Source organism: Mustela putorius, unplaced genomic scaffold, assembly GCF_011764305.1.
Source record: "Mustela putorius furo isolate JIRA1106 unplaced genomic scaffold, ASM1176430v1.1 tig00000228_pilon_pilon_pilon, whole genome shotgun sequence".
Taxonomy (NCBI): domain Eukaryota; kingdom Metazoa; phylum Chordata; class Mammalia; order Carnivora; family Mustelidae; genus Mustela; species Mustela putorius.
The window spans coordinates 3,971,761-3,991,563 of NW_025421322.1; the positions used below are offsets into that span (position 1 = coordinate 3,971,761).

The 19,803-nt window shown below is 36.5% G+C and overlaps 1 protein-coding gene across 9 annotated transcripts in view; it reads left to right on the forward strand.

Annotated features, from left to right (window-relative positions):
- The window catches only part of VPS13B (vacuolar protein sorting 13 homolog B), a 762,523-nt gene that overhangs the window by 35,819 nt on the left and 706,901 nt on the right, over nt 1-19,803 (forward strand). For all 9 annotated transcript variants that reach the window (XR_006606124.1, XM_045077980.1, XM_045077982.1 and 6 more), the window contains exon 4: nt 15,962-16,082. Coding sequence is in view for 8 of the 9 variants with exons in the window: in XM_045077980.1 (XP_044933915.1) it covers nt 15,962-16,082 (121 nt within the window). In the remaining variant the exon portion in view is untranslated. The remainder of the gene's footprint in view (nt 1-15,961; nt 16,083-19,803) is intronic.

The window sequence follows — 19,803 nt, forward strand, 5'->3', positions numbered from 1 at the left end:
GGGTTAGCTGAATATATATGAACATTCCATTTTATTCTTGTTATTGGTTTATTTGCTCTCTCCAATTTTTAGTGTTTGCTCTAGGGTTAACAATGTGTGTGTTTAGGTTACATCATCTACTTTCAAATAATAATATACCACTTCAGGGGTAATGTAAATATTATTCTTTAGTGTGCTTACAACAGTATGCTTCTCTTTATCCCTTGCCATCATTTGTGCTAATGTTATAATAACTCCTCTCTATATATTATAAATCTGCAATATGTTGTTATTATGATTGCTTTGAATGGTCTGTTTTAAGAAATTAAAACATAGGAAAAAGTGTCTGTTGTATTTATCCACATAGTTCTCAATTTCATTATATAGATCAAAGTTTTCATCTAGCAGCATTTTATTATGCTCGAAGAACCTGAATATTTTTTGTAGTCATTTCAACTTACTACAGATTCTTTCAGCTTTTGTTTGTTTGAGAAAGTCTTTGCTGCTTTCTTTGCTTAACAATTCTGATTTCTAGATTTAACTTTTGGGTTAACTCCTGGTTATCTGCCTATGCCTAGGGCTTTTGTAATAGCAGTTCTGCCTACTTTGTATTTAAAATAGAACAGCAAGAATTGGAATGAGAAGAAAAATGGCTAACTCTAAGAAGATGAAAGGATTTTAGTGAAAGTAATAGAAACAGCTTAAAGTAATTCCTTCCTTTTTTGAACTCAAAATTTCAAGACTTTAACAAACTCTAGTACTTGTCAAAAATTTTCACTTTTGATAAGCTGTTTATCCTTATGAACTTTAATTTCCTCACTTGTTAGAAAACAGTATCTTATAGGATGTTTGTGATGATTATTAACAATGAATATAAAGCTTCTTGTATTGTTTATGCCCACAATACTTAGAATATTATTTTACAGTATGACTTATCTGTATACTTTTAAAAGATTCCTTTATAAATACTGTTCTGACATTGAGGACTCTTTCTTTTCCCACTTATCAGCTGGTGTCTCCTGCATCCACTGTGCAGAGTATCCTAAATATGCTCCTGTACCTGTTCCATTCTGTTTTACTATTTTCAGGCTCTTTTTTTGTCTAGGCTTAAGGGAGTCTTTTCCTGTCTCAATTTGCTTAACAATCACTTACTCTTTAACCCACTGTAATCTGGCTTCTTCCCTTACTACTCAAATGGATCTATTCTTTTAAACTTCTGTAATGATCTGTTAGTATTACTTGTAAGTGAATTTTTGTCCTTCTAATTTGAGGTGATTATAAAAGACTGTAATATTCAGAGTTGATATCTTTTTGGTGGAGATTAAATTTGTCCACATTGTCCAAAGACGGAGTAATTTTGAGAGCATCTTGTTTGTTGTTCATGGCTATTTTGTGCACCTGCATACACAGGTGCTTCTTCTAATCAGTATTCCTATAGTTGTTGAGATGCTCCCGAAGTCTAGGCTCACACCTGTATTACAGTGCTCTCTTTGATTCTCCTGGCAGGTTTTATTGTTTGCTTCAGTTTGTCTAAATGCAGACATCTCTGCAAATTAGATCTCATTCTCAATTTTAGTATCCTATTTATTAACACCATTATTTGCCTCTGAATTGCATTGTTTTATAGGGAAAATAGGAAATATCATTGAGTATATATAAAATTATTCTAATATATACAGTGCAAACAGCAATGTCATAGAAAGGGGAAGATGTTATTTAGGGTTTTTTTCTGTATTAAATAATTCTTGTTAACAGAAGTTTTTCATGTATCAGAGAAAAGCCAATAAGAGATTGGATACACCTTTATGAAATAAAAAATAATCATTATTGCTCTTTTTCAAATGAGACAGACTTTAAACTGCTAACTGTTTAAGCTGTTAAAGAGTATGGGCTCTGAAAAACAAGTTTATTAGATATATAAACTATAATTTTTTAATAAAGAATACATTGTTTTTTTCATGTGTCTGTTGGCCATCTGGATGTCTTCTTTGCAGAAATGTCTGTTCATGTCCTCCGCCCATTTCTTGATTGGATTATTTGTTCTTTGGGTGTTGAGCTTGATAAGTTCTTTATAGATTTTGGACACTAGCCCTTTATTTGATAGGTCGTTTGCAAATATCTTCTCCCATTCTGTCAGTTGTGTTTTGGTTTTGTTAACTGTTTCCTTTGCTGTGCAAAAGCTTTTGATGAAGTCCCAATAGTTCATTGTTGCCCTTGCTTCCCTTCCCTTTGGCGATGTTCCTAGGAAGAAGTTGCTGTGGCTGAGGTCGAAGAGGTTGCTGCCTGTGTTCTCCTCAAGGATTTTGATGGATTCCTTTCACACATTGAGGTCCTTCATCCATTTTGAGTCTATTTTTATGTGTGGTGTAAGGAAATGGTCCAATTTCTTTTTTCTGCATGTGGCTGTCCAGTTTTCCCAACACCATTTGTTGAAGAGACTGTCTTTATTCCATTGGACATTCTTTCCTGCTTTGTTGAAGATTAGTTGATCGTAGAGCTTAGGGTCTATTTCTGGGCTCTCTATTCAGGTCCATTGATCTATGTGTCTGTTTTTTTTGCCAGTACCATATTGTCTTGATGATGACAGCTTTGTAATAGAGCTTGAAGTCCGGAATTGTGATGCCACCAACTTTGGCTTTCTTTTTCAGCATTCCTTTGGCTATTCGAGGTCTTTTCTGGTTCCATATAAATTTTAGGATTATTTGTTCCATTCCTTTGAAAAAAATGGGTGGGGTTTTGATAGGGATTGCATTAAATGTGTAGATGGCTTTAGGTAGCATAGACATTTTCACAATATTTATTCTTCCAATCCATGAGCATGGAGCATTTTTTCCATTTCTTTATGTCTTCCTCAATTTCTTTCATGAGTACTTTATAGTTTTCTGAGTATAGATTCTGTGTCTCTTTGGTTAGGTTTATTCCTAGGTATCTTATGGTTTTGGGTACAAAGGGATTGACTCCTTAATTTCTTTTTCTTCTGTCTTATTGTTGGTGTAAAGAAATGCAACTGATTTCTGTGCATTGATTTTATATCCTGACACTTGACTGAATTACTGTAGAAGTTCTAGCAGATTTGGACTGGAGTCCTTGGGGTTTTCCACATATAGTATCATATTATCTGCAAAGAGTGATAGTTTGACTTCTTCTTTGCCAATTTGGATGCCTTTAATTTCTTTTTGTTGCCTGATTGCTGAGGCTAAGACTACTATCACTATGTTGAATATTAGTGGTGATGATAGACATCCCTGCCGTGTTCCTGACCTTAGCGGAAAAGATTTCAGTTTTTCTCCATTGAGTCGATATTTGTGGTGGGTTTTTCTTAGGTGGCTTTGATGATATTGAGGTATGTACCCTCTATCTCTACACTTTGCAGAGTTTTAATCAGGAAAGGATGCTGTACTTTCCCTTTAATCAGAAAAGGATGCTGTACTTTTCCCTGATGCCACATGACTTGGCATCAGGGAAATACAAATCAAAACCACAATGAGATACCACCTCACACCAGTCAGAATGGCTAAAATTAACAAGTCAGGAAATGACAGATGCTGGCGTTGGTGGGAATGCAAGGTGGTGCAACTACTCTGGAAAACAGCATGGTGGTTCCTCAAAAAGTTGCAAACAGAGCTACCCTATGACACAGCAATTGCACTACTGGGTATTTACCCTAAAGATACAAATGTAGTGATCCGAAGGGGCACGTGCACCCGAATGTTTATAGCAGCAATGTCCACAATAGCCAAACTATGGAAAAAACCTAGATGTCCATCAACAGATGAATGGATAAAGAAGATGTGGTATATATACAATGGAATACTATGCAGCCATCAAAAGAAATGAAATATTGCCATTTGTGATGATGTGGATGGAACTAGAGGGTATTATGCTTGGCGAAGTAAGTCAATTGGAGAAAGACAACTATCACTATCATATGATCTCCCTGATATGAGGAAGTGGAGATGCAACATTGGGGGTTGGAGGGTAGGAAAAGAATAAATGAAACAAGATGGGATCGGGAGGGAAAAAAACCATAAGAGACTCTTAATCTTACAAAACAAACTGAGGGTTGCTGCGGTGAGTGGGGTAGGGAGAGGGTGGTGGGATTATGGACATTGGGGAGGGTATGTGCTATGGTGAGTGCTATGAAGTGTGTAAACTTGGCGATACACAGACCTGTACCCCTTCGGCTAATAATACATTCTATGTTAATTAAAAAAAAAATAGGAGAAAGAGACACCCTTGCCTAAACTAAAACTCTCTGCTTTTCAAAACAAAAAAGAAAAAAGAGAATACATTGTTTTCTTAGACTAGTTAAAGGTAATTACATCTTTTCTTTATCATTGTTTAAAGCCTGAGTATAAGTGGATACTGAAATTTAGAATAGATGTTAGGGGGTTTTAAATACAAAATAAAGCATTTCTTATTGAAAGAAACATTATGGTTGTTGAGTTTTTCCTTTATTACCCCCTCCCCCCTTTTTTTTTAAAAGCCGCATACTTAGTATTATACCACTTCTTTAGAAGTAAGGGCCCCTTTCATAGCTAAAGCAAAAGGATTCATTATAATCTGAATATTTAAGAATTTATGAATTTTATACTTGCTAATGTTATAGTGTATAATTAAATACTTTTTAATATTTTCATTCCTTTAAAACACTTGAAATTCTTTAAAATATCAATTGATTTTAGTACTATTGAGAATGCAGTCACATTCTATTGGGACAATTCTGTGCTTCACCGAAAATTTATCTGAAATGCATTTTTTTTCTTATTAGAATATTAGGATATTCTGGGAGTATCCCCCCTTTTAGAATTACATATGATTAGATGTTTCCATTTTTTCCACCCATGTTTTTTTTCAGGTTACTTTTAGATCTTATTTTACCATGTTGGCAGCATTATCACATATATACTTATAAATATTTGGAATATGCTGTTTTGATAATATGCTGTAGTTACATATATTATTTCCTTGCAGAAATGCTTATGTATTTCTATATATATTTCTATTTCTCCTAGAAACTTAAGCCTATTTTCTTACCGCCACTTGATTTCCTTTCTCTTTTTGAATCTACTCTTTCATTAGAAGTTAGCCAAAAGGATAATAGTAGAAATGCCTTGTCTTCTTGGCAGTCCTTTTGCCAAGCAAAAATTCTTAGCTGTGGAGGTGGTCTGAATTTTTTCCCTTAAGGCAAATGATGAAAACACTGGGTTATAATGCAATTTCAAGTTGGATAAATGTTTATCCTGTACATTTCTATTAGGACAAATGTTTTAAAGCAGGGGTCATCAAACTACAGTGCATGGACCTACCCCCTTTTTTGGTAAATAAATTTTTTAAATACAGCCAGTCTTATTTGTTTACATATTGTCAATGGCTGTTTTCATTTTTTTCTTTTCTTTCTTTTAAAAAAGATTTTATTTATTTATTTGACAGAGAGAAAAAAGAGCACAAGTAGGCAGAGCAGCAGGGAGAGAGAGAAGCAGACTTCCTACTGAGCAGGGACCCTGGGTTCATGACCTGAGCTGGAGGCAGACACTTAACAGACTGAGCTATCTAGGCATCCCTGTTTTGATTTTCAACGGGCAATTGCGGAATTGACTTGTTGCAACAGACTATATAGATTGCAAACCTAAATTTTTATTGTCTGGGCTTTACGGGAAAATTCTGCCTTCCTTTTAAAGTATGTGACCATCCCAAATTAACATTTAATTCCATTGAAAGAGCATGAATACTAAATATTGCTTTTTCTAAATTGGTATGATGAGAATTTGTATGTTTTTGATTAGTGAAAATTTAGTCTACAGACATTTATGTTGAGATGACCTTTTCAGTGTGGACAGTAGAGTTTTTGTGTCTATATGATCTTTATGTAGAAATAGATAATTGGGAGAGGTAAGGTATCATTTAGTGTTAAATTATCACATACTCAGGTACCTTGCTTAAGTAATACCCCAATAATTTGAACCCTTAAATTAAATTTGGAGACAGGAAGAAAACAAGTTAATACTGAATGGTTAGAAATTAGGTTATTAGAATGTGTGTGTGTGTGTGTGTGTGTGTGTTCATGTTTAGTATGAGGCAGGCATGTGGTTAACTTGCTCTTGTACCATTTGAATAGTTTTTCTTCCCCTCTGATTTATAATGCCACCTGTCTCATATTCTAAGTATTCATGTCTGTCTGGATCTGTTTCTGGGCTGTCTTCCGTGCTGTTGGTTTGTTTAAATTTAATATAGTTTTTTATCATAATGCTGAAGGAGGAGCTATCTCTTTACCTCCTTTGTGTGGTGTATGTGTGTGTGTAGATATTATTCATTCATATCACTGTGTGAGGATTTTATTTATTTATTTATTTATTTAAAAGACTTTGTTTATTTATCCGAGAAAGAGAGGGAGGGAGCAAGCACAGGCAGACAGAATGGCAGGCAGAGGCAGAGGGAGAAGCAGGTTCCCTGCTGAGCAAGGAGCCCGATGTGGGACTCGATTCCAGGACGCTGGGATCATGACCTGAGCCGAAGGCAGCTGCTTAACCAACTGAGCCACCCAGGTGTCCCACTGTGTGAGAATTTTAATACATTTATTTTAAAACCTTCTAAATCTGTTCTAGAAGATTAACATAACTGTGAGTGCATGTCATTTATTTCTTTAGCTGTTGTGGCATTGGATTGCTTTGTGTGTTTTAGAATAGTGGTTTGTAAGATTATTTTGAATAGGGTCACTATCTATTTTACCACCTTTTCTCTCTCCAGCCCTTTTGCTCATCTGTTCTTGTCTAGTAGTTTTATAGTTAGCTTGTTGTGGCTTCTCTGGAGCTGTCTTATTTTGGCAATTTAGGGTTCCTAGGTGTTGATATTGGGCGATACAAAGTTATTTGTGTCAATTCTTATTTGCAGCTTCATGTTCAATTTTGACCTCTTTTCAAGAGTTGGAATTTTTTACTGTGTTACTGGTTTCAAGTGTTGAGTTTGGTAATGGTCTCCTTCCATACTTGGACCATTTTGAGTCCTCTTTATTCCTCACCTGCTTCAGTCAGCTCCTATACCTTGAGCATAACTGTATCTCTTCAGTCTGATTCACTGTTTGAACCTGGCTGAAATTTTTTCTTTTCTTTCTTTCTTTTTTTTTTTAAACTTTATTGTTAGCATCACCCAGCCTCCAATGTTTCCACTTAACCTAGTCTGCCATATTTTAGGAGCGTTAATCCTTATCTTTCTTTTTATTGGAAATCTAGTGGCTTCAGATATTGTCTCTATTAGGATGAGCCCCAAATCTTTAACTCTTGCTCTTTTGATCTTGACCTATACATGTTCAGTTCCCCTGTGGACATACATATTGGTGTTGATGTGCCTTCACCAGAAATGCTACATATCCAAAAATGATTCTACTATATACATGGATATTTCTTCGGTCGTCTGGTGCTTGGAGTGCAGTGTCCTCCTGTATGCTTCATGGTCAAGCATCACTCTGCCCTGAAATTTTCAAAGCTCATTAGCATCACTTTGCAAAGTTAGAGATCTAGAAGTTCACCTTTTACTTTCTTAGACCGAGAAGATGGTAGTTTTGTTGACTGAATTAGGATGTAAAGGACAGAGGATTTTTTTTTTTTTTTTTGAAATGGGGGTAAGGGAAAAGGAACAGTCTTTTGCAGAGTTTATTTTATGTGTGTTGACCCTGAGGTGCAGGCATTTAAAAGCATTCTTATTGCTACTTCCCACATTATCTAATTTCTAAACGTTTATAATATCCTGTAAATTGTTGCTATCTCTGCTTTTGCTTTCTGTCACAACCAGAAGATTCTTCTTCCTGAAAGAAGTACTTTATTTTGTTAATCTTCCACTCCTAAGTTTCATTGACTAACCAATATGTAGAATAAAGCTCAAATGCCTGTAAGGAAGATACTCACAGTAGAGATCATTTACTCTGGCTTTCTATAGCCTCATGTTTTATTGTTCTCTACTTAACCTAAATTGGACTACTTATTCTCTTCAATAGGGATACATGATTTCTTCCTTACTGCCTTTCTTGGTTCAGTGTCCCCCTTTTTTTTGTCCTGTAGTACACAGTCTTTTCAAACCTCATGTCCTTCATGACATTTTTCTGGCTAAAACTCACTGTGATCAGTTCCTCCTCCAAAGATATTGTACTCAGCACTGTGCTGCTACTTGGCCCTTTTTTTTTTCTTTTTTAAGGATTATTTATTTATTTATTTGATAGAGATATCAAGTAGTCAGAGAGGTAGGCAGGGAGAGAGGAGGAAGCAGGCTCCCCGCTGAGCAGAGAACCGGATGCGGCCAGATCCCAGGACCCTGAGACCATGACCTGAGCCGAAGGCAGAGGCATTAACCCACTAAGCCACACAGGCACCCCACTTGGCCTTTTTAATAGGGAGGAAGTAAAGCAACTATGGTTAGGATTATGTGATTTAATACCAGTGTGATTTTGAACCATTTAATCTCTTTATGCATTAGTTTCCTCATCTTTAAATGGAGATACTTTTGCATGGGGAATAGTGTCTAATTCATAGCGTTGTTCAGAGGATCAAGAGAGGTGAATGTAATGTCATTAGCAGTAGGTGACATTAGTAGAAGTCCCACAAAAAAATTTTTTTTTCCACTTGTCTTTTCCCCCTTTCTCTGCCTTTCTTCTTTTTCATTCTTCCTGCTTTTTGGTCTTCCTTTCAAGTTTAGGAAAGGGTTTATAGTAGGGGTTTTTCAGTCAGACAGAGCTGGGTGTTTATCAGAGCTCAGTCACTTGCTATCTTTTTGAGCTTGGCACCTCTTAAGCTCTAATTTCCTCATCCTTAAAATACTTGAGGCCTGGCCTGGCGCATGTAGTAAGTATTCAAGAAAGGTCATTGTTGAGGGCTCCTGGGTGGCTCAGTGGGTTAAGCTGCTGCCTTCGGCTCAGGTCATGATCTCAGGGTCCTGGGATCGAGCCCTGCATCGGGCTCTCTGCTCAGCAGGGAGCCTGCTTCCTCCTCTCTCTCTGCCTGCCTCTCTGCCTACTTGTGATCTCTCTCTGTCAAATAAATAAATAAAATATTTAAAAAAAAAAAAAAGAAGGGAGTGCCTGGCTGGCTCAGGTGGTAGAGCATGCAACCCTTGATCACCAGGGTCATGAGTTCAAAAAAAAAAAAAAAAAAGAAAGGTCATTGTTGTTTCTTTGCGACACCTGTGATTGCTGACTAACCTACATTGCTTTTAACCTTTTTATGCATATAAGGATTGTTCCTCAGGGAAGTAAAGTACCTGGATAAGGGCCATCTATTTACACTAGTTATTTTCTCTCTAGGTGTTTAACCCATACATACACATTGATCAGGTCTTTTTGCTGAAGGAAGTTATATGTAAGAGAAGTAGTTTTATTAATCTATTCAAGCGAAGGGAAAATTAGATAGTAGTATGTGTCTTTTTCCAGAATGCCTCTGTATATGCTTTTGTTCTTTCCTCTGTTGATTTCTGCCTATTTTACCTATCAAATATGAGTGGGTCTAACCAGTTCAATCCAGTGGCCTAAAAAGAGAGGAGGAAGAGGAGAGGTTGGCAATATAATACATGTCTAGTGATATGAGGGAAGGGGATGTCCTAGGCAATAATATAGGATAGATTTTTTCTTAAATGTGTTGCCGTTAATAAGCATAGTTTTCTGGTTGGGGCAGTATCTTGGGTTGGGTGTGTGTGTGTGTGTGTGTGTGTGTGTGTGTAAACAAGAACAAGTCTGGAGAAGAGATGGCTAATCTGGGGTAAATGGCTCTGGTCCTGTTATTTGAGTAGCGTGGATCTCAAACAGAAGACACGTTCCACCACACAGGTGTTTACAGTTAGTAGTGATGTCTTTAAATACATTATATGTTAATAAAAATAATTAGAAAAATAAAAAAAATGTGGCCTAATGAGTGTTTAGGTTTGGCTTGTCAGATTAGCTATTCCTCCTTTTTGGAGGATCAAGCAAAGGATTGTAAGAGGGCATCAACTTTCTTTTCTTGCCCAGCCCAACCTCTTATTCTCACACTTGATGGGCCAGAAGATGGATGCAGCCTCTTCTGTAGGTAAAGTTGGTGTGTGAAGAGATTGCAGGCATACATACCTTCTTGAATGTGCTAGGTACTTTTTTAAATGACTAAAATTAAGTTGATTAATATTGTTATCAGGGTAGAGGTGAGTCAGAGAGTCCCATTTTAAAGAAAAAAGATTTTATTTATTTATTTGACAGACAGAGAACACAAGTAGGCAGAGAGGCAGGTGGAGGGGGGGGGAAGCAGGCTCCCTGCTGAGCAGAGAGCCTGATGTGGGGCTCGATCCCAGGACCCCAAGATCATGACCTGAGCCGAAGGCAGAGACTTAACCAACTGAGCCACCCAGGTGCCCCGAGATTCCCATTTTTATAAGGAAAGTTAGTGAATGTGTTTTCCCTGGCTCTTTCTGGTGGTCTCCAAGTATCCCCCAGCTTTGGTGACTATTTGTGTGGTCTCTGAAAGTTCAGGTTTACTCTTAGAGATTCTTTATTGCATTTGACAATTGCTAGGGTACTTGCAACTGGAGAAGATAAAGGTGCATGTCCTGGGGCGCCTGGGTGGCTCAGTGGGTTAAAGCCTCTGCTTTTGGCTCGGGTCATGATCCCAGGGTCTTGGGATCTAGCCGCGCATTGGGCTCTCTGCTGAGCAGAGAGCCTGCTTCCTTTCCTCCCTCTCTGCCTGCCTCTCTGCCTAATTGTGATCTCTGTCAAATAAATAAAAATTAAAAAAAAAAAAAAGGTGCATGTCCTTACGATGCCTGTAGTAGTCCATTTGCAAGGCCCTCACTTTATATTTCAGTAGTTTTTGCTGACCAGAGCTTCCAGGTAAGCCACAGTCCTTTTCTGGTTATCTGCACACCACAAAGTTAAAGAGCATAAAGCACATCTTTTCTTAGTTCTACCTTTCAATTTTTTTTCTTCAATTCTTTTCTTGCATTTTAACCTCTTTGTTTATTTTTAAACCAGGAGTTAGAATGATTCAGCCACCTGTTTTAAGTCATATCCTCAATCTTATTCATACCATCGTGAATCTGGGGGTTGATAGGTTTCAAGTTTTAATTGATTCCCTCTTATAGGAGGGCTAAGGTGAAAAATATGCAGCCTGATCCTATGATCTGTCAGTATGAAAGTAATGGATCTATCTAAATACAGTGTTTACCACATTTTCCCTCTGTTAGGAACTTTTGTAAGGAAATGACATTCTTGCTTGTTTCATGAGGAGCAAAGGGCAGTATTTTCAGAAATAGCTATGCGGTCCCCAAGAGAAAACATTCTTTTGCCATGAAATATACTTACCAGACATTTTGGGAAAAATTGCAACCTAAATAAGAAAGATATAACTGTAATGTGTTTGGGGTTAAAAATTATCTCAAAATATTTTAGCTAGTATTTTTGAGAACGGGGTTTCTTTTATTAGAAATTAGAGACTTTTGATGAAGTAAAATGTGTCTAAAGTGATGCATACTGGTTAGAAGCAGATGGTGAACTCCTAATGATGGAAGTAATTCCAGTTTTAATGGTAAATATTGTAATTCTTGTTTTGCTTTATTTTTAATGTAGTTGGGATAGGATTTGAATGGAAGCTGACTTATAATTGATAAAATTAAAATGTAGTTGAAATGAAAACATGTTCAAGTTATTAAAAGAATTACTTTCTAATTGTATATGCAACCCTTATTTCCTAACCATAATTAAGAATTGTTTGCATTTGTACATTTGGTAGTGTTTGTTTTATAGAATATATTCCTATGAGTATCATGATTAATGATTTTTAAAGCATACTAAAATTTTAGGTTTATTATAAATTTTTAAGCAAATTATTTAGTTTTGTTTTTAAATAATCAAAATGTGTAGTTTGTAGGAAGCTTTATTCACGGTTTTTTTCTCTTAAACTATTTGAAGTTCTATGTTTAGTCTATGCATTTTACCCTTTTTTGCTGTTAATAACTTTTACAAAATAAAAATAACTTGTTCTTTTACATTAAAATGTTTGTCATCTCATGTATGCCAGATTTATTGGACTGCAGTAGTTTTAGTGCATTTTGGCTGGAATGTTTATTATGACATCACTGTAATCTATATACAGTATGTGATTTCAGATGGTTTCAGTGTTAAATATTTTCATAATTATGCTAGTTTTGGCAGTTCACTTGGAACTTTTTCACATTTCTTTAATGAACATGTTTTACTTCTGGGCTTTTGAGACAACCATATGTTTCAAAAATTAATAGTGTGCTTTTAATGTTAACATTGTACAGAAGTGTATGACTAGAGACATTTTTAAGGATGTAAGCTGAACTAAAAGTAATTACAGTAAGCTTTTATTCACAGTAGTAGTCTTTTAGTATTTAGAGACGATAACATCCCCCAAAATAACAGAAGATGTCATTATAAAGATTGAATAGTGAAGTTTTGTGGAATGAAACACTGTGAAGTTTGTTTTACATTAACTTAAAATGAACATAAATTCATGTGAGAATTTTTTTCTTTATGATAGCAAATCTTTTACTTTCTCCTTGTATTGAAGTTTCAAACAAATATTTTTTGTTTTGCAATATATCACTAGCATCTGAAGCCATGTTATCTTGTAAAAGATTAATACAATTAATAATTGTTTTGTTCTCTTGGTATGATTAATACACTTAATAATTGTTTTGTTCTCTTGGTATGGTATTGAATAAGAATTTTTGTTGTCTAAAGGTCTTATTCTAGTATCCTATTAGATTGGTAAATTTAGTGATTTTCCTTCTTAATCTTGAAATCTTATCTTCAAATATGTAAATATGTAAGTATATCTTCAAATATGTAAAATAGAAAAAACGAATTCCTCTCCATTCTTGTGTTAGAGTTTTACTTTTTTTTTTTTTTAAAGATTTTATTTATTTATTTGACAGGCAGAGATCACAAGTAGGCAGAGAGGCAGGCAGAGAGAGAGGAAGAAGCAGGCTCCCCGCTGAGCAGAGAGCCCGATGTGGGGCTCGATCCCAGGACCCTGGGATCATGACCTGAGCCGAAGGCAGCGGCTTAACCCACTGAGCCACCCAGGCGCCCTATAGTTTTACTTTTGATTAATGAATTAAGAGGCACAGTACACCGTGAGTTATCCTTTGTATTGAAACCTTTTATTTTTCTTTCTTAAGAGAGGGTGAGGGTGAGGGAGAATCTTAAGCAGGCTCCACCCCCCAGTGTAGGGCCTGACTCGGGGTTCTATCTCACAACCCTGAGATCATGACCTGAGCTGGTATCAAGAGTCAGACACTTAGCCTACTGAACCACCATTGAGCCCCTATATTTTTACTTTTGATCTTTCCTCATATATATCTTTTTTTTCTTTTTAAAGATTTTATTTATTTGTCAGAGAGAGAACACAAGCAGGGGGATTGGCAGGCAGAGCAAGCAGAGGGAGAAACAGTCTCCCCGATGAGCAAGGAGCCTGATATGGGACTTGAGCCCAGCATCCTGAGATCATGACCTGAGCCAAAAGCAGCTGTTTAACTGATTGAGCCATCCAGGTGTCTGTCCTCATATGTATCTTTTCTTTTGGCAGAATGTACTCTTTTATCCCCAAAACAGGAATAAGAAGATGCTAGATGCTTTTATTTTATTACTACCCTATCTATTTCCTCCCTGTATTGCTGGTCTTCTTGAAAGAGCAATTTATGTTTATTGTTTCCACTTTAATTGCTTTTTTACTCTTTGAACTATTTATTTACCGCTCCCACTCCTTTCTCTCTAGTAGAACTACTAAATCTCCTTTCTTATGTGTTATTGGCATCCCAATTACCAAATCTTGAAACATGACAAATAGAATGAAAACTGAGAACATCTTTTATAGTTCTTAATGTTAACCCATTTTTATTGTGCTGGTTCATGCCTGCAGCTTCAGTTCTTTCATCTTAAGCATTGCATACTTTGACTTCATTCAAGTAATCATTATTCCTTGTACATGCTACATACATATATGCTGTTTTGCTTTTGCTTACAGTTTCCCTCCATTTAGCCACCAATCTTAACCTAAAACATTCCTACATTCACTTTAGGAACCCGATCTCACTAGTTCTTTCTATTCCTAACTTAAATAAGAAGTACTCTGTAGAACTGGTTATATATGTTTTCAGTAGATTCTGAAATCTTTGAGGACCGGTATGAAATCTGATTTGTCTTTGTGTGTCCAACAAATTAGCACATATGAGTGTTATACAAACTTATTGAATCAAGGCAGGAAAAGAGTACTGTTTGCATTGAATATGTTTTGTTGAAGTTTTTGTTATTCATATCAAAGCCCAGTGAAACCTTTTATCTGATGTGGATAATAATTCAGTGAACATAATTAAATAGGATGCAAAGGAGTCTAAGGATGATTAAGATTAATCATTGAGGTGATTAAGAAAACAGCTTGGAGGGCGCCTGAGTGGCTCAGTGGGTTAAGCCTCTGCCTTCGGCTCAGGTCATGATCTCAGGGTCCTGGGATCGAGGCCCACCTCGGGCTCTCTGCTTGGTGGGGAGCCTGCTTTCCCCTCTCTCTCTGCATGCCTCTCTGCCTACTTGTGATCTCTCTTTGTCAAATAAATAAATAAAATCTTAAAAAAAAAAAGAAAAGAAAACAGCTTGGATTCTTTTCTTTTTTTTTAGAGGGAAGCAGGCTCCCCGCTGAGCGGAGCCCGATGTGGGGCTTGATCCCAGGACCCTGAGATCATGACCTGAGCCGAAGGCAGCGGCTTAACCCACTGAGCCACCCAGGCACCCCAACAGCTTGGATTCTTAATTTAACACACAAAATACTGAGGGCCTTAACATATAAGCAAAAAAATGGGGAAGAGTTGAGATCCTTTTTATTTATTATTATTATTATTATTTTAATATTATTTGGTGGGCAGCAAAACAAGGTTTATTAAGCAATAGAAAAGTGATAGTACAAAGCCCCCAAGGAGGCAACCCAAGAGAGTTGCCACCTGAGTTTCTAAGTCCAGGGGTTTTCATAGGCTTGCTGGAGGGCTGTTTTCATCTGATTAACCCTCCCTGCATCTGTCATCCAATCAGATTTTTGTTACATGTCTCTGTCATTTGAGACAGGGTGGAGGGCTTCTTCCAGGGTGGTGTAAAATCCTTTTCAGGGTGGTTTCCTCTTAGGGTTGGGGCCTGTTTTCCTGCCTGCCTTCCAGCTATCTGTCATTCCCCCATCTAAAGAGGTAACCCTGACTGCTGTTAGGGAAGAAGGGCAATGACAGATTGAAGCTACTTCCTGCTGGGGGATGGGGGGGGCATTGGATGGGGTGGCAGTCAGGGTTCCTTTCATCCTGATCTGTCAAGGGGTTTCCTGTAGATGTCTGGTTTTGACCTCCATGTGAGGCTCCATCTGAACCACCAATTGTAGTTTGAGGACCTTTATTTGGTTAGTTGTCTTTAATGATGGTGGAGATCCCTGACGAGCCCCCAGGAATGTTACAGGATTTTTTCTCTGTCAGTGCCTGCAGTTCTTGGTCACGCTGCTTCAAAGAATGAAGAGATAGATCAGACAGAGTGGTGGGCAGTGAAGCAAGGTTTATTGAAGGATAGTAAAGTGATAGTACAAAGTTCCCAAGGAGGGAGGGGCCATGAGAGGGTTGCTCCCTTTCCATTTATTTTGTATTCAGATGGAGAGTGTTTAAAAATTTCCATTAGTCTTCTTTTGTGAAAGCCATATATAAGAATTTTTTTTTGTGCCATCAAGTGGTTTGTTTAGATACCAACTCAAGAAAGGAAGAATTTGTGGTTTAAACTACTTGTTATTTTTAAATGGCATTCAAGAGTGAAAACAATAAGAATCGTTCAGTTATATAGATATTTTTAGACCTAAAAAATCAGAGTCTTAGCTAATCAAATTTAGTAACCATAAATTGTATATATTCAACTAAAAAACCTTTCCTAATTCTTAAATGGTGGTTGATACTTGACTTTTCTATTTTTTTTTTTTTTTTTTTTTTTAAATAGGATGATCATGAAAGCTGTGGTTCTAATTCTACCAACCGTAGTGCTACTGAGAACACGAAATCATCAGTAAAACCTCGAAGAATTCAGCAGGCTGCTCCCACAGATCCTGATTTACCACCAGGTAATTTCTAATGAGCTTGGTAAAACCAAAATTTCATTTGTTATTAATCGTTGTTGTAACTTGTATACATACTTTTAGTATTTAGTGTCATAGAATACTTGGACTATATGTGTATGTGCATTTCCTTCATGACATAAGAACGAATTGAGTCCAGAGCCCTCAAAAATGTCTTTCATTCAAATTTTGATGCTCTTTTGCTACAGGTTGTTTCTTAAGTTTCTTTCTTACATCCTGTCCAAGCAAAGACATGCCTCTGTTTTCTCAGTCACTCACTCTCACTTTTCCACCTTACCTAACAGGAGGACTAGTATCCTCTTTGTTCCCCTTGCTTCTTGATAAGTAGAAAAGACACTAGATTGTTCTGAGTTTCAGGAAACTATAGAAGTCACCAACAGGATCATAGAATTTTGTAACCAGCTCTTTCATTTCCTGAAATTTTTATTTACCTGGAATAGTAGTGGCTTACAAAGAACAGTTCCTTAGTGACTATTTAATGAGGAAGAATAACATAATCATGACATGTCAGCTCTGTGGTCAGAGTGCATTAATGCCTTTTTACTGTTAGGAGGTTTTTTTTTTTTTTCTTAAAGATTTTATTTATTTATTTGAGAGAGAGCAAAAGAGCGAGTGAGTGAGCGAGCATGAGCAGGGGTGAAGAGCAGAGGGTGTAGCAGACTCCCTGGTGAAGCAGATGGTTAACTGAGCTACCAAGATGCCCCTACAGAGAAAGTTTTTTTTTTTTTTTTTTTTTTTTTAAAGATTTTATTTATTTATTTGACAGAGAGAAATCACAAGTAGATGGAGAGGCAGGCAGAGAGAGAGAGAGAGGGAAGCAGGCTCCCCACTGAGCAGGGAGCCCGATGCGGGACTCGATCTCAGGACTCTGAGATCATGACCTGAGCCGAAGGCAGCGGCTTAACCCACTGAGCCACCCAGGCGCCCCGAGAAAGTTTTTATTACCATTCTCATTGCAATATTTATTCTGCTTCTGATATGAATTATAAGGGATAAAGTGGCCCTGCCTTTGGTTTCAAGGTGTTTTTGTCCTGCATTTTTTTCAGGGCCTTGCTCCTCAGAGTGTGTCCCAAGGACCAGTAGCAGCAGAACCTGATATCTTGTTATAAACGCAGACTCTTGGGGCTTCTGGGTGGCTCAGTTGTTAGGAGTTATTTTATCAGTCACCTCTCTTTTGATTTTATTTATCAGTCATTTCTTTTCCTCAGAGGTATAGTTGACATTGGTACTTATTTGTTTTCTGTGCCATAAGTTTGTAGGCTTTCTGTTGGTTTTAACATGGTTAATTTTTGAAAGTCTTCTGGTACCATCTGCTGAGAGACTGGAGTTAGATAAATCATTTCATAGCCATCCTCCCTCAGGTATGTTCCAAGGTACATTTGAATTGAACATTTTAAACTAGTGTTATAGTGATGCTATTGCTGATGCTTTATGTTCTTCTGAACCTAACAAGTCTTGGTAATCCCTCTGGCTTTAAATAGATTAATTGCTATAGCTGGAGAAGGTGCCAGAAGAAGAAATTTTACTTCTGAATGTTTCTAATTCTCCTTAGAGTGGTGTGATTGTTCCAGAACTTTCTAAATTTTTTCTCACTACTTAACTCCTTAGGAAAAAATCCTTGGTGAATGAAAGTATAAATTAAACTGTAACTTGTTCTTATTTATTAAATGGGCAACCCCTTTACCTCTCCAAATTTCTGACTGCATATCCCTTCAAAACTACCTATACTAGCTCATTGTACTGAATTCTCTCCATCAGTATCCTGGCAAAGAATAATCGGTTTTAAGTTTAATTGTTGAGTCTTGTAACATTTCTTTCTCTTTTGAGAAATAAGATAAATTTAATGCTTTTGTCGGTTGTTGATTTCACAGATAAAAATCTATTGGCTAACCCACATGTACTCAAAACAGGTCCCAGACTTTTAAAAGATTCTTTAGAGCCTTTATTAGCATTTACACTGATAATCAGATTTGGGAAAATTGGTCTGTTTCGGGGGAGCATAAAGTATAAAACTATAAAAACATAAACGTAATAAAAAAAATCCTATTTTTAGAGGCATGAAACAGAACTGTATTCTTAACTACTTGAGGTAGCATTTAGATTAACATGTGCTTTCCTGCCTTACCTAACAGGAGGACTAGTATCCTCTTTTATGCCGACATAAATCACAGTGAGAGAGTTGATTTAGGAAGTAACTGAACTTGTTGGGCAATTACTGGGAAGCAGAACAGTTAAAGTTAATCTTGCCAAAGGGGGAAAAAAAAGGATAATTTGAGACTCCAGCTGGATAATGGTAAATCATTTTATTTAAAGGTCGACTCATATGGTTATTTGAGGACTCCTTTCTGGCAACCTTATCCTGCCTGGAAACTACTATATTAAGGTCCTCCTATGGTAGAGATGAATTTCTGGTCTCAAAATTTTCTAGGGCAAAGATACAGCTGTGTTTACAATTTTGAAGTTTGAGCATTTACATAGATCCAGAGATGCTTTTTGAGAACAGTTTTGGTTTTGCCAATAGTCATTTGTTCTACACCCTTGAAGGATGGGTGGCTCTTGCATATGAAAAGAATATAAGTCAATATCTGATATCCTCTTTCCAGTCTCTTTTCTTGATATCTAGAACAGTCTTTTATTAAATTATGGATTCTGACCAATTAGTGCACTGGAAGAGCAATTTAGTGGGTAATAGTTAGCATTTAAATATATGGCAAAGAATATTTCCTGAGATTAAGAGTCTCTTATGAAACTGAGGGTTTCTGGGGGTGGGGAGGGAAAGGATAGGGTGGCTGGGTTATGGACATTGGGGAGGGGTATGTGCTATGGTGAGTGCTGTGAATGGTGTAAGACTGATGACTCACCTGTACCCCTGAAGCAAATAATATATTATATGTTAGTAAAAAAAATAAAGTATATGGCAAAGACTAGAAAACCTCCTAGCATAAAGGCATATAGTAAAGTTATTAGTAAAGAAACTTGTGGTTATATGTGCACTTGTGCTGGGTTACAATGTAATATTTCTTACTGGGAGAGAGGGTTCAAAATGGTTTGAATGTCATTTGAAGTATATGTGTTCTCTTTCAGTCAGTGATCTATAGGCTAGGACCTTTGATTATTGCTAACAGTTTTGAATTGTGGTTTTAGCATATCCTGTAAAATATGCTGATGATTCCTACTTAGAAAGTTTAAGGATGTTTGATTTATTTATTCATGCTTTCCTTTGTATTCTCCGCATTTTATCTCTGTAAAGTGAGACTACTTCTAAGTTAGACAGCTAGATTATTCAGTTATTTGCTCTCTGAAGCATACAGCCTTTGGCTTTTATCGAACGTCATTTTTATCTAAAATGACTTTAAAGGATATTGTTTTTTAATTTATTCAGTATCTTTTAATTTTTTTTCTTTTTAAATAATTACTCATTTTAAAAAATTTCTATTTGTCTGTTAAGAAATTCAAAGTTGAACTTTGTCTTCCATTGCATAGCTTCTTTTTCTTGGTTTTGTCATATAATTATCTTTTTCCTTTTCTTTTTGCCTTTTTACCCAGAATATATGTATACATATACATACACACACAGTTTAATAGAAATATTAAGGAAATAGATAAACTTTAAAAACCATGTTGCCTACTGGGTCTGAGGTTATGATTTAGTCATTTTTGATCACCATCTAGTAAAGAGGACAGCAAGACCTGTTTTGTGAAAGGC